Source organism: Hypomesus nipponensis, chromosome 2 (assembly GCF_054491055.1).
Source record: "Hypomesus nipponensis isolate SF chromosome 2, ASM5449105v1, whole genome shotgun sequence".
Classification (NCBI taxonomy): Eukaryota; Metazoa; Chordata; class Actinopteri; order Osmeriformes; family Osmeridae; genus Hypomesus; species Hypomesus nipponensis.
The window spans coordinates 16,447,128-16,470,116 of NC_140362.1; the positions used below are offsets into that span (position 1 = coordinate 16,447,128).

The 22,989-nt window shown below is 43.1% G+C and overlaps 3 protein-coding genes across 4 annotated transcripts; all 3 read right to left on the minus strand.

The window, feature by feature from the left end:
- Positions 1-266: 266 nt before the first annotated feature.
- Positions 267-5,126, minus strand: LOC146301022 (uncharacterized). The gene is made up of 8 exons (XM_084708600.1): positions 4,199-5,126; positions 3,292-3,642; positions 2,945-3,208; positions 2,616-2,709; positions 2,415-2,466; positions 2,178-2,299; positions 1,761-1,814; positions 267-467 (listed from the first exon to the last, which is right to left on the minus strand). The coding sequence occupies exons 1-8, from the start codon at positions 4,266-4,268 to the stop codon at positions 458-460; spliced, it is 1,017 nt and encodes a 338-aa protein (XP_084564726.1). The 5' UTR covers positions 4,269-5,126; the 3' UTR covers positions 267-457.
- Positions 5,127-5,259: 133 nt separating this feature from the next.
- hjv (hemojuvelin BMP co-receptor) lies at positions 5,260-10,370 on the minus strand. Of its 2 annotated transcripts, XM_084708599.1 has the most exons (5): positions 10,126-10,370; positions 7,691-7,808; positions 7,335-7,467; positions 6,503-6,996; positions 5,260-6,318 (listed from the first exon to the last, which is right to left on the minus strand). In XM_084708599.1, exons 3-5 carry the CDS (start codon positions 7,420-7,422, stop codon positions 5,644-5,646), a joined length of 1,257 nt encoding a protein of 418 aa, XP_084564725.1. In that variant the 5' UTR covers positions 7,423-7,467; positions 7,691-7,808; positions 10,126-10,370; the 3' UTR covers positions 5,260-5,643. The 2 variants fall into 2 exon arrangements, with proteins under 2 accessions (XP_084564725.1, XP_084564724.1); XM_084708598.1 differs by lacking the exon at positions 10,126-10,370 and having other exon boundaries at positions 7,691-8,751.
- A 2,699-nt stretch (positions 10,371-13,069) lies between these two features.
- On the minus strand, positions 13,070-22,797 carry thbs3a (thrombospondin 3a). Its single transcript, XM_084708601.1, has 24 exons — positions 22,779-22,797; positions 22,537-22,643; positions 21,479-21,685; positions 20,874-21,127; positions 20,482-20,584; positions 20,226-20,252; positions 19,981-20,063; positions 19,803-19,854; positions 19,511-19,659; positions 19,231-19,371; positions 19,036-19,110; positions 18,647-18,805; positions 18,295-18,405; positions 17,914-18,021; positions 17,649-17,808; positions 17,392-17,510; positions 17,173-17,225; positions 16,791-16,972; positions 16,501-16,679; positions 16,255-16,303; positions 15,775-15,971; positions 15,368-15,540; positions 14,002-14,141; positions 13,070-13,832 (listed from the first exon to the last, which is right to left on the minus strand). The coding sequence occupies exons 2-24, from the start codon at positions 22,628-22,630 to the stop codon at positions 13,771-13,773; spliced, it is 2,877 nt and encodes a 958-aa protein (XP_084564727.1). The 5' UTR covers positions 22,631-22,643; positions 22,779-22,797; the 3' UTR covers positions 13,070-13,770.
- Positions 22,798-22,989: the final 192 nt, after the last annotated feature.

Consider the following 22,989-nt stretch of genomic DNA (forward strand, 5'->3'; position numbering starts at 1 on the left):
ACTCGGGTTGATACTGGGTCACAAGAGCTTGACAAACTACTAGTTTGTAACACTTAAAATTCCAATGACGTTTAACTATTGCATGTACTGATGGATGCACTAAAGCCGTATGTGCGATTGCAGACTAAATGTATCAAGATCTTATAAGTCATTATTTATTATTTACACAGTAAATCGATATAAAACACTTCAAATAGATTGTTGAATCCTTGGACCTCATTAACCAGACTGCTAGACTGTAACACAATAGATAGACGAGACACCTGTCCTGTCAACAAAGGTGGAGCACATCATTTAATCAAGTAAGGAGTCTCTATTTATGTGTTTTAACTACAAAAACAAAGATTATACAGACATTTCTAAATATTACAGTGAAAGATAAGCAGATTGGATGGAAAAAGTAGTCCAGGCTGCAGGATGACATGGCTTGGCTGAATGGTACGCCTTCAAATGCTCTTCACTGACATCTACACAGATAAAATACAAGGTGAATAAAGTTACTGTCATTTTGCCCTTTTTCAGAAGAGACAAGGGTTGACTTTCAAAGGCCTGAAAGAGGGTAGTCTCAGTTGTGGCAAAAACAAAGTTGGACAGATATTTCTTGAAAGACACCCCTTAATTGCACATATTTGAGACAACCAAGTGTTACGTTGGTTTGTAATTTTTTAGCACTTTACAAATGCTAAAACTCAATAAAAGATTCAATGGGTCCCAGGGGTAACTTTGACAAAGCAGTTGCTTAATGGTCATTCTTCACCCAATATGAAACTGTGCTGTAGAGGTATGTTCACTACCTGGACACTGAGCTACAGAGATATGTACTGTATCTTCACTACCTGGACACTGAGCTACAGAGATATGTACTGTATGTTCACTACCTGGACACTGAGCTACAGAGATATGTACTGTATGTTCACTACCTGGACACTGAGCTACAGAGATATGTACTGTATGTTCACTACCTGGACACTGAGCTACAGAGATATGTACTGTATGTTCACTACCTGGACACTGAGCTACAGAGATATGTACTGTATGTTCACTACCTGGACACTGAGCTACAGAGATATGTACTGTATGTTCACTACCTGGACACTGAGCTACAGAGATATGTACTGTATGTTCACTACCTGGACACTGAGCTACAGAGATATGTACTGTATGTTCACTACCTGGACACTGAGCTACAGAGATATGTACTGTATGTTCACTACCTGGACACTGAACTACAGAGATATGTACTGTATGTTCACTACCTGGACACTGAGCTACAGAGATATGTACTGTATGTTCACTACCTGGACACTGAGCTACAGAGATATGTACTGTATGTGCACTACCTGGACACTGAGCTACAGAGATATGTACTGTATGTTCACTACCTGGACACTGAGCTACAGAGATATGTACTGTATGTTCACTACCTGGACACTGAGCTACAGAGATATGTACTGTATGTTCACTACCTGGACACTGAGCTACAGAGATATGTACTGTATGTGCACTACCTGGACACTGAGCTACAGAGATATGTACTGTATGTTCACTACCTGGACACTGAGCTACAGAGATATGTACTGTATGTTCACTACCTGGACACTGAGCTACAGAGATATGTACTGTATGTTCACTACCTGGACACTGAGCTACAGAGATATGTACTGTATGTGCACTACCTGGACACTGAGCTACAGAGATATGTACTGTATGTGCACTACCTGGACACTGAGCTACAGAGATATGTACTGTATGTTCACTACCTGGACACTGAGCTATAGATGACGGGATCCTCTTCCTGCTTGATATTAGCAGACCTATAAGCAAAATACACCAAACAAATTGTAATTAAGGATCAGAGGATTTTCCATAGCTGTCTTGTTCCTTTTAAACAAGACTCAACATATACAGAATATCAATCAACCAGGCCTGTTCAACACAATTCACAAATATTTGGATAAATATGTCACATGCACTTCATTTGATTTGAGCTGTAATTTACTTAGAACAACAACTGGTTTCTGGGGTCAAAATATTATTTCAATGTGAAAAATCCCTAATTGCACCATGTGCCTAGAAAAGCTGGTGCATTTCAGCAACACTGATCATTCTCCAGAGGAACCAGTCTGCAGTCCGCTAAGAAGCACTGATGTTGCATCAACAAGCTTCCTCATCAATACCTCGAGGAAGTCTTGTGCTGGAAATGAATGGTGGCATAGTTAACTTCCTCCTCTGCCTGGGGTTTGTTTCCTGTAGTTTGTGGGGTTGTCTCTCCGATGTTGCTGTACATGGCATCTCCAGGCTTGACCAGAAAAAGAAGGAGAGAAAGAATTAAAGCTAGAGAGAGGGAAAAAGAGAAACATCACATATGTGTGTGCGTGTGTGTGCTTTTGATTGTTTGTGGGTGTTAAACTGACCAGTGTGCTAACACCATCCTTTTTCTCCTTTTTGGGGTCTCCTGCTTTCCTCCTTAAGAAAGAGAGAGAGAGATCACATCCTTTAAATATGTTCTGGTGTATCAGTTTTTTATGTATTTTCTGAAATCAAATTATAACAGGTTCATATAGAACTGTGAGATACCTCTGTGAATCATAATGATATTGTATTTGAAGACGTACCTCCTTATGAGAAGGATTGCAGCAGCCGCTGTGATGGTCAGCACAATCAGCAGGACAGTTACAACAATGACAACAATGGAAGATTTGGATGGATCTGTGAAGAAAACTGGGATTACTAATGACATTCTAATCATGTGTTGCTATGCTATGGTTACACCATGCTATCTCCCCAGATGTTGTATAGAAGGCAAGCCTAGAATTGGTGATGGGTAAGGGCTGGACATGCACAACCCCGACTTACAGTTTAAAATATACCATAGGAAACTATTAAACTAACAAAATACATTTTCTCCCAAGTTCAGCCTGGATGAACAGCACTTCTGACTTACCCTCCACTTGGAGACTGTATGCATCAGAGCGAGAGAGAGGGCTACTTTCTATACCACAGGAGTAGTTCCCAGAATCACTCAGAGAAACAGGACTCAGTGTTAAGGTGGGACCTGTCGCCTGGACAATGTTGTTGTTCTGGTACCAGGTGATCTTCAGGTTGTTGAAGATGCAGGGTGAAGATGATGTGCAGCTCAGTGTGACTCCCTCTTTAGAGGGGCTGTCATCACTAGCTGTCACCTTCAATTTAATGTTGTTGTCAATTTCTACGGGACATAATACACCTCTCTGTTAAAATGTTGCCTTCATATTGAATATTAGAATCAGATGTTAAGGCAAATATCCTCACCTTTTACTTCGATGTGTACTCCTGATTTACCTGTGTGTGCATTTATTGGATATGTTTCAAATCTGAACCTGTATGTGTCGGAATCTGTTGTGTTTATATTCTCAATCTGTAAAGTACAGTTGTTCTTTTTGTCTCCAATATATTTGAAAACTGGACGATTGGTGGTGGAGTTACTGTCATAAAATTTTGGAGTTGTGGTCTGGCATATCTCATGGTTTATGCACCAGATAACCCTAACTGGACGGTATATTTCAGGGTACTTGTAACTGCAGGGGATGGTAACAGTAGATCCTTTGATTGCACAGAATGAAGCTGGATAATTGACTTCCCAACCTTCGTCCCCCCAAACACCTGTAAAATATTCAAGTATTTATCACAAGCTACCGCACAAAATTTAAATGTATTCATTCTTATTATTATTTTATTTTTTTGCAGTCAATGTCACATTCAGTGTGTACATTATTAAAATGATTTGGTGGGTTATATTTTATATACATATATATATATATAAATATGTGTATAATATATATATACACATATATATAAATATGTATATAAACTAACAATGCAGGACACACATCCATTATTTTTAACTGATGCAATATTTTCAGAAAACCATGATATGATTCCAACTACCCAGCAAAAACTGTTAGTTCTTTAATTTTGTCAAATTTAACCAACAGCAATATTTTATGATCTCAAACAATTTTCCAGTAGACCCATTGTTGGTTTGATCTTATCATCAACTTTTTCAAAAACCTTGGCGTGAGATTTGGTAAGAGGGGAGAGCTTTCGCGACCTTCACCACTACTACCACCACCAACTCCCACCCCTCAATGTAACTCTCGCCATGGAGTGGGGGGACAGACAAGGCGAGTTTACACGGCAGTATGTCTTCCGTACTTACCAGTCAGGAGGAGTAGAACCAAGATCCAGAGGTTCTGTCTGTCCCTGGACCCCACTGGTATTGTTCTCATGGCACTCTTTTCCTTCTACCTCTCCTCTTCTCTCTACTTTTTCTCTCCCTTTTCTACCAAGTCTATCTACCCTTTCTACTCTTCTCTGTATGACTCTGCCTGTTCTCTTCCCTCTCCACCCTACCCTTCTTCTCACTATCCAATATCTGCAGAACAGATCACAGTGTTAATGCAAAACAAGATGAATATAGGAAGTGGTTGCAAAACACGGAAATTATGTTAAATTCTTCTACTATTGCACACTTTCAGAGTTCCTTTCTAACTAAGCTTTTACCAGGAACAGTTTTTCGGCCGAAGAGCACCCAAAGCAACTCTTAGCAGATTTTCACTTTCTGCAAAACCTTGGACTTTGTCCCTTCCCTACACTTCGTATTTGTTTGATTGTGTACCATCTAGCATGAAACTACAATCACTGGTCAATGTTCCACTTAATATACATTGTTGTTTCTGTTGCAACGTACTAGGCACTGCACTTTACTGAGTAGGCATACTAGCCTACTATTGAGATGCATTTGTAAGACTAGGGTGGTTGCGGAATTGAGATGTTATTGTTGCATTGTAGTTATATTATTTTTGTTCACCATACGTTAGCAACTGTAAACAAGATGTTATAAATGTTATTTACTTATGCAATTTATACCTGTTATTGTTTCCCTGTAGTGTTATCATAATATTAGTACACTGTATCATTCAGTATTATTCAGTTGGCCTACACATTATTTATTATTCTTGTTCCCCGTGCCTGTTAGCTGAGATGTGGCTACTTTGTAAATACAGACTTATCCTTGACTCTGACCACTGAAATACTGTAGAACTATGCCTTTCGGATTCTTGATCTTTGCCTGTACTTTCTACATGCACTATTTGCACATTACTTCAGATAGAAGCATCAGCTAAATAAGCAAAATGTAAACACTTAAATAACTGGCTGATATTGAGGTCATAGCAAACATGCCCCTATCTATTTTTAAACAAATAGAAATACAGAGACTGCATTCAACAACAGTTTAAAACCAAGACATCACACAGACACAACACACACAATAACTTATATAGACATTAGTAATGACAAGGTTCCCACAGATTCCACTGTAGTATGCTGCTTACATTAAATAAAGTACATCACTGAATTGCAGGAAAATGAGGTTAAAAATGCTAGAATGTAATTTCGCAAAAAATATAAACACAACAATCAACACCCTTTATCAACAAGTGTTATCTGTCTGTATTCCCTGAAGGGTTAACACAGGCCTGAGATCCTTAGATCCCCCCACACTCTGACAGACCCGGACCATGAGTCACGTAACAAAATATGCCTTCCCACCTGACAGATAAAGCAGTGTCTCTGTTGTCTCTGTATGGCTTTTCTACCCCTTCACCACCAGCGTTTACACAGACCCCCCCCCCATAGTGTGCTGGTCCATTGTACCAGTAATGTCACAGCCAGGACCACAGGCAGAGACGATGTGAGTCTGTCCCCTGTCGCAGTGACTGGCAACAGATGCACCTTCTCAGGGTCGATGATCATTCCCCTGGCGTCCTCCAGGGCGGCAACAGAGGCCATGCTGGAGTTGAGGTCCCCTGTGGCCAGGAGGTCAAACAGGCAGGCCTGGTAGTAAACATCCTTGGCTGGAAGCAGGGCCGCACAGTGTGCTGGGCCGACTATGGAGGGTTTGGTGGAGGAGAGGGAGGAGGAGGACAAGGACAGGTAAGAGGCTAAAGTCTCCAGTCGCTGTGATGCCGGGCATCCCCACACACAGAGTTGAAGGTCCTGCTCGGGCGTGAAGGCGTCGGCGATGGCGCGCGGGGTGCGTACGGACAGACCCAGGGAGCGGCCGCTCTGACGCACCACAAGGACGGTGGCGATGTGGGCGGCGGCTATCTCAGCATAGTGCCCGGGGCTCTGAGAGCGGACACTCAGGCTATGCTGGCCACGCCTCTCGCCACTGGTCACCGAGCCATCCACAAAGGCCGCTGGTACGTTGTCCAGCTCAGCCTGGTAGATCTGCTGCTCGATACACTGGCGCCAGTTCTTGAAGATGATGGTTATCTGTAGGGACCAGAAGGTATTTAAGATATGGGTGGTTCCATAGAGTACCTGACTTTGGGCTCTACCAGATCTTCAATGGTTTAAGCCTCACTGATTTGACCCGATAATTTTTTGATAGTGTAGTAATGCTTATGAAAAGATCATGGACACAACTGAGTGAAAACAGAGCGTGAGAACGACCCACCTTTGTCAGGGTTGACGCGTGGCCCCCTTCTGTCATGGGTGCACTGGTGGCCTGCACATAGAGGTATTCATTGTCTATTAACGGCCAGCTTCCTTGGACTGAACATGTCTGGAACTCATCTCGAAACGTTCTCACATGAGGGTCCCCAAACACCCCACAGTGAACATACTCTGGAACCCGACCTTCACGCTGTAAAAAGCCCTTCTCATAGAGACAGGCATCTCCAGAGATGGGGGCTTGGGGCAGGGGCCTCGGCTGGGCGGTGGGCCCCTCTTTGGGGCAGCGATACTGTATGAGGAGGTCCTCGATGCCCTGCACAGCTGAGTGGTAGACCAGGTCTCCACGGCAAGCCCTAGCACTGCGCCGGGTGCACTGGTCAAAAGAGCGCAGGGCACTGCAGTAATCTGCATTCCTGGCCCCCTCCCTGCTGCCCCCGCCCCCCGTAGCGGCCACAAACTCAGAGTTGCACCTGAGAATGCGGCAGGATGCCTGAACTGAGGGCAAAGGGAAGGCAGCATTACATCTTACTGTAATGCACCATGGAGTTACAATGTCTCACAACATATCATCTACTAATGAAAATGATAAACATGAACAGATATATTAACTGTATCATCCCACAGTCACATGAAGGTCAGCATCAGTAAGGACACAAATACATAACCCTAACCATAAATACCTCCCCCCCCCAAAAAAAGGTGCAAATCAACATACTATGTATGTCTGATGTTAAGGCTAGCACCCACTTCATTTCAATTGAGAAATGGATAACAGAAGGTATTTCCATTTACAATTAGTACAGCAAAACAAAACCATTAAAGACAAAAATTACCTTGAAGGCAGCCTAGGTAAGCCAGCAGTAATGCTACTGCAATTTGTCTCCATGACAGCCATGTGTAGTCCATCCAGAGGGTTCCCATCCACTCCCAGCCTCTCAAGGCTGCTTACCACACCCAGCACACAATCTGCCAACCAGAAATACAAAATACTTTTAAATATCAGAGAATATCCTGAGAAAGCACTGATCAGATCTGATTGGTAACATCTGAGTAGAGAAAAATATGCCCTTATCTTTCCATTCATGTCAGACCAAACATAACTATAGGTAAGGGGGAATAAATTAGTTTAACAAGTGTTCATAACAAACTAAACGTCACACCGTGTAAAACATATTATTTGAGCCAGTACCTTAGTTCCAAGGATGCTAACTGTGAGATGGTGAGGGGGGCCAGGGAATCTTTAGAGGACCCATTAACAGCGATTTTACATGGTCCACTTTTAGCTTGGCCAATAACAAGTGGACAACCTGTTTACAAACAGTCTATTAGTCAGCAGAACAGTTACAATAGTTTACTCCATAAACTAAGTCTACTTAGTAAAGACTATTCTTGTTCATTTGATCTTTGTCAAAAATGTATTTATCGTACAAAACGTATTGTAGTATATTAACACATCATTGATAAGTATGTAGACTTGCTTGTCCTCAGAGCTTCATGCTACATGTTTACTCAGAACTTAGAGTTCATTGGCCTTGTATCTGTCATGACAATATTCAGTTCATTTTGTTAAGGAATTCTGTAACAGGACAAATCCTCATCACAAAACAAGAAAATTACTAAGCTAGACCACAAGTATTTCACAAAGTTCACAATCGTTTTGAGTTGCATTTGTTACCTTGTCAAGAAAAACTGCGCATTAAAGCCACATAGCCACAACAAAACTCAAAATGTGGACTCTTCTCCCTTCTCTGTTTGCCCAAAGTTAACAGAAAGTAAACAAGGAGTGTATGAACTGAAACCTCAACATGTCTCTCTGTGAAGTCTAACTATTTCTCTATTTGGGTAGAAATGAACTGTTGCATTTCAAATATTGCCTGTGTGTCTGTCTGTTAGGGGTAAGTGCGCTGGTGTAGATAGTGTGTTTATGTGTGTGTGTGGGCTGAGGGAGGTAGTGTGTATGTGTGTGCTGGAGGGGTCAGTGTGAGTGTGTGTGTATTGGGTGGGGTAGCAAGTGTGTTTTTGTGTGTGTTTTGAGGGGGGGAGGAAGTGTGCGTACAGTATGTGTGCATCCGAGAGGGGTAGTTACAGGAGTGGCGAGGGCAGAAATAGAGCTGTCTAAATATACTCCCTGCTGACCTCTATACACTGTGTCCCTTCCCTATGTAGAAATATCAGGGAAGAGGGGGAGGAAGAGCAGGAATGAGGAAGAACAGGGAATGGGGGGAAGGGGGAAGGAGGAGGAAGAGCAGGGGGTGAGGGGGAGAAGAGCGGGGTGGGCAGGGAGATAGGAAGAGAAGGGTGGTGGGCGGGGGGAGCGCAGCAGGTGTGCCAATGGCTGCTTGGACATTCACAGAATGGAAGAGAGAGAGCTAGGCAGGACAGGATGATTTACCATTTACACTTCAAATAAATCCTTATTTAGATAGCCACGCTCTTTTAACAGATTTTTTTTTCTTGTATAGGCCCTGGCCTTATTCTCGTTAGTTGTTGCTAGGCCCAGGGCTCATTTACGTTCATTTTTGTTAGGGCCGTCCAAGTTTGAGGCTTTGTTTGTTCAGATGATAAATTAGCAACTGGGTGTTCATCAACACTGACAGTCATCTGCAAATTAAACACAAACCTGGTACTTTCTGAGGCAACAAAACCTTAACCCTCACCTGACCCTAACATGAACAACATGCCCCCCCATGCACATGCACACTATTCCTCTGCAAACACACACTACCCCCCCCCCCCCCTCCACACACACAACTTACACCACCCCTCCAAACACACACACCCTTCCTCCCCCTACACACACTACCCCGTACACCCTACACAGTACCTCCTACATATCCCGCTCCCCCCCACACACACACACACACTTACCCCTCCATCCCCCTACAGACCCCACATTACCCCAACACGCCCACCCACACTTTAGACTACACTGCCAAAAATTGACACTGCTGACCCATTGCTGACTCATGACATCACCATGGAGATAAGGTGGGGAGTGGGGATATGTGGGTCAGGTATGTTTCTGTCAAAGCCTTGTATGATATCAATGAGGTGACATGTCAACAACAACAGACAGAAAGAGAGATTGTTTTCTGTCAATCCTCAAGTTCTGAAAGGGACATTCTTTTGGACAAAGTCACAGAACAAAGTGTGTGTCATTCTGAAGTGTGCTGTCTTTCTCTTAGAATATACTTTGCGGTTTTCTTGTCAATCTACCCTATCTAATCTGCTGTTGCTCAGGGGTTATCAGCACAGAACAGATAGTTGTTTTGAAACTCTCAGATCATTCTGGCATTTTTTTTATCAGATTCTGTCATGTTGAACAGGTTATTATGAGGCTGCTATTAGACATTGGTTTCCCCAAAAAAACTTGGTGATATGAAGCATTTATGGCTTAGGCCTACATATGCTCTAGTGCAAGACTATTAAACGTATTAAGAGATTATTTTATTTGTTTACTTTCAAATGAGATGAACAATTGCTTTCAACATAAATGGCCATTATTAAGTATGGCTATTTTGACGTGAACCAATGTTCTAAAATGTTTGAGAGATAATTAAGAGGGAGATGCACTATATCGACCATGCACAATCTACAGGAAAGTGAATTGTCGCCCAGACTCACCTTTAGGAAGTTATGCAGAGATACGACACTCCCTCCAGACCACACTGCTGTACCACCAGTCCTAGAGTGCTCCCGACAACGACTCCCCGTCTAAGCAGTTCCTCTGGAGCCCCTTTTAGGCTACTTCCTATCTTGTTGTCTGTTCACAAACTAGTGCGATTTTTGTGTTGTTCCACGAGTGCTAAATAAATCACACGCAATGAACACCTGCTGTCCGCGCAACAACTGCCCGCTGTGCACACACACTTCCAACTAAGCATCGGGAGCTATTTAAAACTATTACAGCGGACATGGCAACCTGTTCTATTTGCAACCTGTTGTTGCTGGAATAGTTTCGTATGGAATTATTATTTATGGTAATCTGATGAACATCCAGATCTGCGTCCTATACCAGATAGGCCCCTACGTGGTTTGTTCTTCAATGAAAGGAAAATAGAACATGCAGACATTTCCCATTTCTATGCGTAGGGTTAGAAATTGAATATAGAATTATAGACATTCAGGTAGTATCAATTGAATTCCAATCAATAAAAATACTAAGTTAAAGTAATGGTTTTAAAATGTATCAGATGTCAATATCCTCAGTAAGTTGAAAATTTTTATGGAGAATGCATTCAGTGTGCGTGCCCCCCTCCCCGCGTTGACAGGACTGCAGTGCCAAAGTTTCCACAACAGGTGGAAGTGAAGTTTCAAGACACACCAATACCCTCATCGCGATGCTATTCAGAATCGCACCCATAAAAACTAGAATGCAAGTGTAACTACAGGCTACAAAAAATAACTGTATGTTGGCAATAGCAATAAGTAAATAAAGAGAAATCAAATTTATCGTCTGAAAACAGTTGCCACTGTTCTTTGAATATCATGGGAGCTTGCGATATGAGAGGAAGGAGTACGTTAACTGAGTTGTAAACTATGGGCAATAAAGGATTGCAGTTCAGAACAAGTATAGACTAAATTCAGGGGCGAGTAAGCTACTCCAACAATTATGTGAGGTGCAGCCTGGGTTAGGCGGACGTGTTTTCTCAACTGAAGAGAATGTCCGAAGTTATAGCCCTTAAGAGGGGCAACTCCATGCCTCAGTGAGCATTGCCTAGTGGCCTTTGTTTGGCGTGTAGAGGCGGGGCCCGCAGCCCATGCCCTGGCTATGTTGAGCGCGAGGGCCATTGTGAGGGACGCTAGGAAAAGGCAAGAAATCCTGTAACTATCTTGGACGTTAGATTTGGTTGAAAAATCTATAGGAAAAATCTCCCGTGGACATACTAACAGCTTTAAGCATGAAAGCTGCAACTATTTTGGCAGTTGTAATAGGTTTATTGTCTAATTGTGTAATATTTTCAAATAGAACGCCTCAAATAAAACACAAGGTAAGTGTTTTAAACGTTTTATTTTTGATTCTGTCTTCTGAAAGTCACCGTCATTTGGACGTCCTTCACATCTTCATGTGTGTAACTTATGTGTCATTAGAAGAACAAATATGACACAGTGTTGGTTTTTAACTTAAATTACTTGTTCCATCACGTATGAATGTAATCTATTTTTCCTCAAAGTAAAACGTAACCTATTAGTTTTGTTACACTGATTTCCTAGGTCGCTTGGAGACCTGTTGCTGTGGTTACTGTATGAGCATGTTGTTAGATTATTCATTGGATCTGGATGTGTTTGTGTGTGCGTTTGTGTGTGCGTGTGATAGAGAGAGAGAGCTTGCGTGCAGCAGGGTGTCTGTGTGTGTGCGTGTGTCTGTCTGTGTGTGTGTGTGTGTGTGTGTGTGTGTGTGAGGGCTGGCCTTAGAATGGATGCGGACTTACTAAACTGGTCGAAGAATATGACAACAGATTATATATGATGATATTTTATTGTACTAAGTAATTGAGTCTCTGGTATGTCCCAGAGAGGGAACCATGGAATATCAACAGAAGCAGAAATATGTGGGAGGATACAGAACTTTCCTGGACCTCTCCCTTGGTCAGGCAGGTATGGGATGGGGTGCACTGTTGTACGATGCCCTCCCAATATTGCACTCGTCCCGGCCTCCCAGACCTTGGGGACTCCACCACCTGGGTCTTCCTGTTAGCTGTGGATGGAGTAGGCTACTGTGAGTATAAAAGTATAAAAACAGGGAAATAAATTGCTCTTGAGTTTAACTTTAATATTAGTATTAGTACACCGTGTAGTAGTAGTATTAAAAACTGGGGCAAACCGAAGGACATGCTCTAAAAGTAACATTATACTTCCATACTGTTTCATAATCCATACCGTTGAAATGCAGTACTTTACCAAGCTCTTATGCAGAACAACAGAATTCCTTCGACTGAGAGCTAAATAGGAGTATACAAATGGACTCATGTCATTGGACACCAATGACACCATTTGCTCTCAGCAGGGAAGTTGGACTTCAAATATATCACCGTATATTTCATGCCTCATTGGTGTACTTTGCTGCCGTTTGTACGTTTAAATGTGAGCTTGAGAGACTTATAGAAAACAGATATTCAGAATAGTTTTATTATGCAGGCCTTTATAACAATATTTATTTATTAGCACAGGAATACACTAAATACATTTACATTCTTTTGCATAAACAGGTGCATTGATCTTCCTGTGTGACATTGTTGTACAATCATTTTGGGATAAAATGAGGTTTAGGGTTCGAATCCAAGGCTCTTTTAAATATAATGTGAGAGCAAAGTAGGCCATCCCATAGAAAATAAGCATGTAAACAAAGCCATTTTGCATGAATACAAACACATTTCTGTCTTGCCAGACAGTGTAGTAATGCATGTTGGGGTGTTCCCTGGTTCACGCATTATGGCCGAGGCATTAATAAAGTTTTTAGATTTACCTTCTTTGTTTTGCTCGTTTTTTGAGGAAAGACTGAAGAAATATAAGAGCTTGCTTTATAACACAAATACTTTTTTTTAATAAGGACATATTTTCAATCGAGTAAAAAAAAACAATTTATTTTATGACAAATCTTTATTGGGTTGAAACTATTACATACTATATTCCAATAGCAAATACCAAAACAGTTTATAACCACAGGTAAAAATGTACAGTATTTACTGACTTTCATACAGCTTTTGGCACTGAATATGATATAAACAAAATAGCAGTCCAAAAGAAGCCTTTTTCAGCTTGTGTCATCAGGATATATAGCGGGATCTACTCATTCATATTCTAGTTCTGACCTGGAATCACTTTTCTGTAACAGTCAAACTCAATAGTTAGTTGTTGTCATTCGTTCAACCTTCATTTATTCATGAATGTATAGCCATATGACTTCTTTGACTAATTTGTACTGGGAACATATAATTCAGATGTTCAAGTCTCCAAATGGTCCATCTTTAACACTGACATGAGCTTAGCACACGAACTGAGGCATGCATTTGTATTTGTCCAAAGTTTTTGGACAAAAACAGTACCACTCATCAGTGACCCAGCATCAATACCTTCAATCATATATTGTAGTTCAACAGGTCTTTCGTCTGTGGACTTTGGGATGTCATGTATTTTATAGTTTATAGTTGTTCCAAATCTAAACTGTTACTGTGACTCCAGTTCAAATGTGAATGCAGACCCACACACACACAGTGTGGGCACACATGAAGACAGTGCTGGGCAGTTTCTCAAACATCCACACAGTCCTTAGACCTTGAAGTGCATGAGGACCTGTTTGCGGTATGGATTGAAGTCATCTGGAACAGTGTCTAATAAACCAACAAAAAATTGTGTTAAATATGAATGTAGTTGATTAGCAATATTTCCAAAAACCCCATACATATCACCTATGTAAGTAACTGGTATGCAACAATAGAGTGAATACTGGACACAAACACAGAATTGGAAATGTATTAAAATGGTTGACGGTCGACATACCATTGCAGCGGTAGCGCAGATTGGACCAGATTATGTTTTCCTGGGAGAAACAGAAGACACCTAGCCTCCCACCCCTCATGGAGGTATCAATGACCACACCGGAGTCAGCCACCATCTCAGTGCCTTCGTACAGCTTCACCCTGGGACAGGAACACAGACAGACCCACAAATTGACCTTAGGCAGAGGGTTGAGATGCCGTTCATTTGTGTCCTGACAATAAACATGGCAAAGGACAAATCTTAAACCAGAGAGCAGCGTTTTGGGCTGGGGTGAGGGGGATAATGGGGGTGGAGGGGGAGGAGAGAGGCAGCTTCTGTCCTAACCGCTGCCTCGAGTGGAGCACGCTGCAGAGGTCCTTTTCCCTCTCACTGGCTCTCCCACAGCATACAAAGCAGGTGTCTTTCAGTTTCTGTCTGAAAAAGACCTCCTTGCCTCTACAAAGACCTGGCACTTTCTTCCCCTCTCTCTCCCCCTCTCATTATCTTTCTTCCTCTCTCTGTCCCACTGAGACCCCTCCCTCCATCCCCACCTACTCAAACAACCCCCTTCCTTCTGCCTAGCTACTTACTAATGGGCTGAAAACATAAGGGTTTGGAGAGATGTGTCAGAGCAGGTGGTTACTCAAAAGGAAGAGAACAGCAGCTGCTTTGGTCAAATGTCCAGCTTATACTCAGAGGAGCAAGAAATATATGTAAGCATTTGCACAGTTTTAATCAGGTACATAAAAATGGTTAAACACCATTTTTGAGTCTTCAACTATTGTCTGGACACAGTTAGCCTCAGCCATAAGTCAGACTATATTTTGGCAGTAGTTATAACATGTTATATCAAAATCAAAACTATTGACTACTTCAGTCACTCCTTTTGTAAAGTCCTTTTTTTAGTTTTTTCGGATCTCTTTCATACCTTTCAACTCCATACCCCCTCTCTCTCTCTCTCTCTGTCTCTGTCTCTCTTTCACTCTCTCTCAGACCTCCCACTCTCTACAGTAGCTTCCTCTGCATCTGCATATGAACAGGCATCGCAGCAAATTCTTTCCCAGGATTTGGTTGACATAGCAACGGGGACAATAGACGGCCTAGGGAGGTCTCTCTGTAAAAGTCACAAAGAGGTTTAGGAGGGAAAATATGGAGTAAAAAATACAGTCCCAAAATCTACCCCAGTTTATCCAACTGCCACCAGCTTTCTTTTTTTGTGATCAAGGAAACAGAAATCTCTTCAACTGTGGTCACAGCTACAAACACCAATTCTTTTTGTAGCATCAACATACACAACTCCACTTGTAAATTCAAAATATAAATGTACTACTACTAAAGTCCCTTTACTCTGTGGCTCTCTGTGGCTGTTCACGGTAGATTCTCTCACCTGATGTAGCCCACCTGCGGTCGGTGGCTGATCTGCCAGCGGTAAGAAGTCTTGTCCCTCCAGCCCACATTGCGGGGGTCCTGCCACAGCAGCTTCACCTCCCCAGGGGTGTCACCTGTGTGCCACAGGGAGTTACGCAGGTACTCCCCTGGCCCTGTGCTCGACTTCACAGCCTGTGAAGATCGCCCAATGGAAGATGATGGTGTGTGTCGTGTGGAAGAAAGGAGGGAAATATGGACAGAAATGTAAAAGTGTGGAGACATTTTTTTCAAATTTCTTGTGGATCTCAATCTGTGGGACTCATTCAACAGATCCAATAGATCACAAATAACAGCTTATCAGTTGTAAAACAACACTAACAACAATGTAGATGCAATGTTCTGGCCCTGACTCCTTGGCCATCTTACCTTCAGCTGTAGCCCAGGCTGGGCCATGGCCCTGAAGGGCGTGGCCTGCCAGTAAGTCTGCTCTGTCTGCTTCCACATGACCACATAGAAGGAGGAGGAGTCTTGGTAGCCGAAGATGAAGCCGGCGTAGTCGTCGTCTGTCACTGTGTTGACGTGGAACGTCCCCTCAAAGTCCACACCATTGAATGCTGTGTAGCCTGAAAAGTCAAGTGGTTAGGTGCGGTTGTGTTGTAGTTGTGGAATAATTAAGTGTTGAGGTATTAGTTGTGGAGTGGTTAGGTGTGAAGTGGTTAGGTGCAGGTTAATGTATTTCCAGTCAGCCTTAGTTTAAAATGAGCTCTGGCTGGTTGTAGATGTAAAGCAGAAGTGATACATTTACATTACATTTACATGTATGCATTTAGCAGACGCTTTTATCGAAAGTGACTTCCAAGAGAGAGTTTTACAAAATAGTTTTACAAGAGAGATAGTGAAACCTACCCACAGCCAGCCCAGGGTCACTGTTCATTGTCTGGACAATCTCCATTCCCTGTAATGATACCATGATTCCCAGTATTAAGTAGCTAAAACTGTACATTCTGAGAGTTCACAATTACAGAGAAATGCTGATAATTACTGAGGCATAAAAAAAATCTGTGATCTCGACAGACTTTGCGAACAATCCTCTTACCTTTTGTAAATATGACTCCCCCAGCACACAACACTTTTAACATCAAGTCAGATCACCTGATTGAGCACCACCCAGTTGGGGTCGATCTGAGCGTCTCCCTCTGGGTCCAGAATGACCGTCTGAAAGGCTCGGAAGTCAGTCAGCGTGACCTCCGAGCTCTCTGGACACACGTCCACCACATCCATGACGGAATCGTTGTCAAAGTCATTCATGCACACATCGCCAACCCCGTTACCTTGGAGAAGCAGACAACTTTACGTCAACACTGCATCCATACGATCAACTATAATGTAATATATGTAAACTATACGAATCATCTATGTATAGTAACCGTGGAAACGGTTACCATCTGAATCTTTCTGGTTGGGATTGGTAATGAGTCGGCAGTTATCTGCCACATCCAGGATGCCATCGTTATCGTCGTCGTCGTCACAGTCGTCTCCGAGGCCATCGTTGTCTGAGTCCAACTGGGAGCTGTTGGGGATCTCTGGACAGTTGTCCCTGGTGTCCTGGTGGCCGTCCCCATCCCTGGAAGCAGAGAGCGGAGTGGATGAATAAGGGAATTCACCTTTACGATGAGGTTTAAACGTTGTTTGACTTGCCATGGAACACTGTCCTACTACTTGAGAATTACAATGAAGTATTACCTAGGGATTAACAACACACATCGTTACACAGTCAGAATATGGCAGTCAGAGAGGGGGTGTTTGTGTGTATGTCACACTTACGTGTCTTGGTTAGTGTCACACACATCTCCAACCAGGTCGTTGTCGATGTCCGTCTAGATGGAGGGAGAAAATCATTTTGAGAGACAGTGAAGGGCCTGAATGTCTTACAGTACATTGCAGAACCATGGTGCCCTAACTCTTAACCATATTCATGTAGACCCAACCGTGGTCCTATTTATGTCATTGTACTGTGGTCGTGTAGATAAGCCTTGCCCTAACCTGCATAGGGTTGCTTGTCTCAGGGCAGCTGTCACAGGCATCCCCAACCCCATCCCCGTCTCTGTCTGTCTGCATTGGATTGGGGACTTTGGGACAATTGTCCAGCACATTGGGTACACCTGAAACACAGAAGAAAAGAGCAATGATCACACGCTCACATATTTGCACCATGTACAAGATCAGTCTGAATCAGAGGCAGGGCGTGAAAGAGAAGGAGGGATGTGTGTGTGTTTGTGAGTGTGCGTGTACAAACTCACCATCCCCATCTATGTCATTGTCACAGGCATCCCCCTGTCCATTGGTGTCAGTGTCTTTCTGGTCGATGTTGGGGACATTGGGACAGTTGTCACAAGCATCACCGAATGAGTCTGTGTCTGAGTTCTGCTGGTCTTTGTTGGGCATCAGTCTGCAGTTATCCTGAGTGGCACAACCTCATGTTTAAAACACATGACACACACACATGCCTTGCTACACACACATACACTGTCCTATACACACACATGCCTTGCTACACACACACACCTCCACATTCTTGATCCCATCCCCATCAGCATCCTCATCACACTGGTCTCCAATCCCATCGTTGTCTGCATCTTCCTGTCCTGAGTTGGGCGTGTATATACAATTATCCTAGTGGAGGAATCAACTTCAATTAAACTTCCATATCGCCACACCATGACAGTACTGTTTCTTAGATATTACTATGGGCAACAATCAGGAGGTATACAATCAACTCAGAAAGTATTTTCATATTAGGAACTTTTTATGACCTAAAACTGGAAAAGAAAAGCACAGTATCACCAACATCTTCATTTGAGCAACAATGTAAATCATCCATTGCCAATAAACCTCACAGCCTTATTCAACTACAAAGGGTTTTACTTGATCAGAGGATCCATGTACCTGTTTGCAGTGCTTGTCGTTGTCCATGCAGGGCAGGGAACGGTCAGGGTATCCATCTATGTCCGTGTCCACGCCACATGTGTTTCCATTACCAGCCCAGCCCACGTTGCACTGCAGGACAGGCAGGAAAAGAATAAGGATCACACACACCAAGTTAGGATTAGATCACCCTGCAAATGTGGACTTGTGGAAAAGTGGACAAATCATTTCCCCAACAATTCATTTGAAAAAGGAAACCACATCATGTTTTATTCAACATCAGAATGTCATAAAAATATTTGTTTTTGGTTTAATTTATAGTGGTTAAGAGACAGCAATCGCTAGTCTCGAATGCTCCAGGGTTAGGACCCACCGCACAGGACACCTCTCCGTTCCTCTCAATGATGCAGTGGGCGTTAGCGTCGCAGGGGTTGAAGCTCAGGGAGGCGCAGGACTTGGTTAGCTTGGAGACACAGCCTGCCGTCTGGTTACCTAGATAGCCCGCCTTACAGCCCCCACACTGATATGATCCCTAGGAAGGAAGGGAGCGAAGATGTGGGCAGAGAGGAGACACGAGTGGAGAGGACGTGAGGTGAGGAGTCATAACCAAGAAAGTGCAGAGAAAGGGGGTAAACTGAGGGAAACCATGTGGGAAACAGTTCTTCGGTTTACACACTAGAGGGCACTGTCAGATTTGCATAGAATGAACACTAAATACTGTTCAAAAAATACATTTCAAGAAGATAAAAGATATATACGTACGATCGTGTTGGAACATATTGAGTTTGGTACACAGGCATCAGCCACCTCCATACATTCATCAATGTCAGCGCACTCCTGTGCATGAAATCAAGGCAAAGGTTAAGAGAGAGCATGGATTAGAAAAGAAAGAGAAAGAGAGGGGGAGAGGGGGGGAAAGAGAAAAACTAGAAAGTGTGTGTACTTGCATGTGTTTACCTGCTTGTGATTCTTGGCATACTCAAGTCCAACTCCAATAAGAGGGGGTCCCCAGAGTCCAGGAGGGCAGGGCTCACAGGAAAAACCTTGAGCTGTGTTGATACATGCCCCCACAGAGAAACAGGGCTGGGCCACAGCGCACTGGGGGAGAGGAGAGGGGACAGGGAAAAATACTTGTTGTTGTAGTGTGGTTGTTGTAGTTACCTCAGTGTGGCTAATACATTACCACACTACCGCTAGATTTGACTGACAAAGCAGTGGTACTATTATGGTACTATACCTCGTCAATGTCCTGGCAGTGGGTACCGTTTCCCATCATGCCCTCTGGGCAGGGCCCACAGCGGTACCCAGGGGACTCAAAGGTCTCCATGCAACCCACACCCCTGTAGCAGGGGCTGGGTGAGCATCTGGAGCGAGGCTCATGGAATCCTGCAGACACACATACAGACACACAAGCACGCACATACACACACACCCAAAGACACATACACACACATGCATGCAAACAAAAGCATATCAAACTGCAATGTGGTTGAGAGATTTTAGACTTATAGGGCTGAATGCTCACTCACCACATACTTGGCATTCCAAAATGGTGTTCCTGATCAAGGACATTTCCTTCACCTGGGGAACAGAAGGCAGAAGCACCCTGTCATTCATGTAAATGCACTCATCCACACACACATGCAAGCACACACATAAAAATGCATGGTGTACATACAATTAGGCACACACACAAACAGCCCTCACTTGCTCTCTGATGTCTTCTCGTAGCTCCCCAAGAATCTGGTTGAAAATGATTAGCTGTCCAATCAGAGCTTTGGTGTGGTCACCTGATAATCCACAAAATAAAAAGCATTCAGGATGGAACCACTTTTTCCAATGCAATTCGGATATTGTAGCCAAGATAGCTTAGTTAGGTATATGCATGGTCTAAAAAATGTTTGAGGGACATTGAATGGTTATGGCATTATCAGTGTGTTGGAAACACTCACCCAAAATGGAGTTCACTTCCACACCAACTGTTGGAAGCATAGTTGACAGTCATTATCAACTGCAAAATCAGTTTGATTTAGTACTCTGTCAGTAGTATATCTACAAGTACATTCATAAATATATCCAGAGTGTCGGACCTTAAACTGAAGAACAGACGGTCCATCAAGTTTAGCATTCTCATTTCAAAGATCTGCTGATGCAATAGCAAAGAAGTGTGATGTCGTCATGGCTATTGTGTTGCGTTTGTGCACCTACCAGTGTTATAGGCTGAGGATTCTACCTGGAAAGGACAGTCAACCAGAGTGCCTGCTTTGGCCACGGTGCCCCCTAGTGCCACTTTGAGAGACTCGACTGCACCCTGGAAGCAAGAGGTATACACCATCAACACTCTTTTTGAGTCAAATTAGAGCAAGTAAGATTTCAGTGCAAAGAAAATCTATTATAATACTGAATCATCAAGGATAAATAATAAACGATAAACAACAGACAGACCCATCGACTGTACATTTTTAGACTCTCTAAGTGGATCTACAGTATCCAATACTTGTTATTCCCGTTCTCTACGTCACATGAATGATCCCCCTTACACTTTGACAGGAATGGGAGAATAGTTTATGATTGTCTCGAATTCCACTCTGCTCACTCACCTGTACCCTAGCGTAAGCCTTGTAGCCATTCCTTATCTCCACCATCTCTGCCTCGGCAGGGAGAGCGACCAATGGTGGAAGACCTTGGCTGGAGTCGGCCAATCGGCAGTTAACGTAAAGCTCCAGGTGTAGGTGGTCCCTGCGTAGCCCTCCCACACGCAGGATGATAGAGTGCGTTCGACCGTAAGCCAGGTTGGCATTCTGGAGGTTGACAGTGTGGATTTTGCCGTCCTCCCTAACATACCTAACCAAGGCTGATAAATAGAAGGGAATGCAGAGAGTTGGGGAGAACAAGCGACATGGGGTAGAATCGGGAAGAATATGGGAGAGTGAGCAGACAGAGATAGGGTCAGATTTCCAGACATAGATTCAGCCGACTTTAGAACTGGAGAATCATGTTGAGAGGAGGAACTTCCACATTGTGGTTAACAAGAATGGAATGTTCCATGTACATTTCTTTAACCCGTATCCTGTTCATTAGGCTTTGCAAGTTTTCCCCGGAAAAATACCTTCATTTAAACTACTTATCCATCAAGGTCATCAATCAAGGTCATCAAAGTGAAACCCCAACAGCTTCCTTAGGGAAGGTGTTTCATAAAAAGTACCTTTGTTGATCTTGCCCATCATGGCCAGCTCTAGGTATTTCTTATTGTCTTGTTTGTTGTAGATGCCCAGCAACACTCCTCCAAGCTTGGCTGGCAGGTAAAAAGTGGACACGATGTAGATGTCACTGAGCGTGGTCAGAGCCCGCCCCACCTTCTCCACCGCTGCAACACTCTGCTTGTGGTCCTGCAGACTCAGCATGTCAATGACTGAGGGAAACAGCGAGTGGGGACGGTAGACGTATAAAGAGAGTGGGAAAAGGGAAGGTTAACACAGCTTTCCCCTTCTTCGCCTCCTGCACCTCCTTGTTCAATTTTCTTTCTAGCAGTACATGTTCACAAACATAGGACAATGAGGTTTGGCAGAAGACATTCAGTTTGTCAAAAGCAAAGTGTGAGAACTCAAAGGGTGATGGAAAGAAGAAGAGAGTGAGGGAGGTAAGGAGAAGGCTGGGAAAAGGAGAGGTGGAAAGTCAGCCGTGTACAAAAGTATTGTTGCTGTTGGAGTCACAAGGGATCTAAGCTGAGAACAACTACATTAACAGTGACTTTGGAAGTTCAACAAGGTTTTTCAGTAAAATAACTTGGAGGTTAACAGTTGAGTAGGTCGTCTCCACCTATACTGCCATGAAATATGGTTTAAACAATCAGTTGGAGGAACGTGACATGAATTTCAAATACAGTGCTTGCAAGTAAGCAAACCAATCGGTTAGGTGGGAGAATAAAGTATACGTTTTTAAAACAAAATATAAAATGTATAGCCTATATGGGGAAGTAGATGTTAATAACAACTGTGCGCTCGGTCATGCGACACGCGTGCATTGTGGTTTTACGCACAGTAATACATGAATAGGCTATATGTCATCGTGAAATACTACTACGCAGAATAATTTTAACAAAAACATGTATGTAAACTTGAAGATGTGTCTAACAAGCAATTATCAATCCTAGAGCTATGGGTGTATACAATACAGTTCCAAAAAAGGCTTTGAAAATAAAGGGCAGACACATAATTATTGTCGAGAACAACTTAATCAAAGTGGACAGCTCCTTTCCGTTACCTTGCATATCCTGTTTATCCACTGGCTCACATAATGCCACGAATAGAAATATGGATGCAGCCAGGAAGGTTGGCACTGTGCGTCTTGTACCCATGTCCCAAGATAGGCTGCGTGCAGGTTTTACAGGGTTAACAACAGTATTGTATATGGCCAACCACTGATAATCCACCTTGTTGATGAGGATAATGATTGATCAAACTTTATTCCAATAAAGTATTGAAAAGTGGACGAGATATACTAACCGCCTGTTACAAATGAGCCGATACAAAGTCGACTGGTTTATAGGGCGCGCGCTTCTGCCTAGTATCTCGTTTGCGCCGCGTGGATGTGACAGTGAACGCGCGAGTTGGTCCGCCTGCTTGTGACATGCTGCAGACCTGCGAGTAGCCTCGTTCCTGAGCGATAGCCTACTGAATAGCAACCATATACACTTACATATATATAAAATAGACT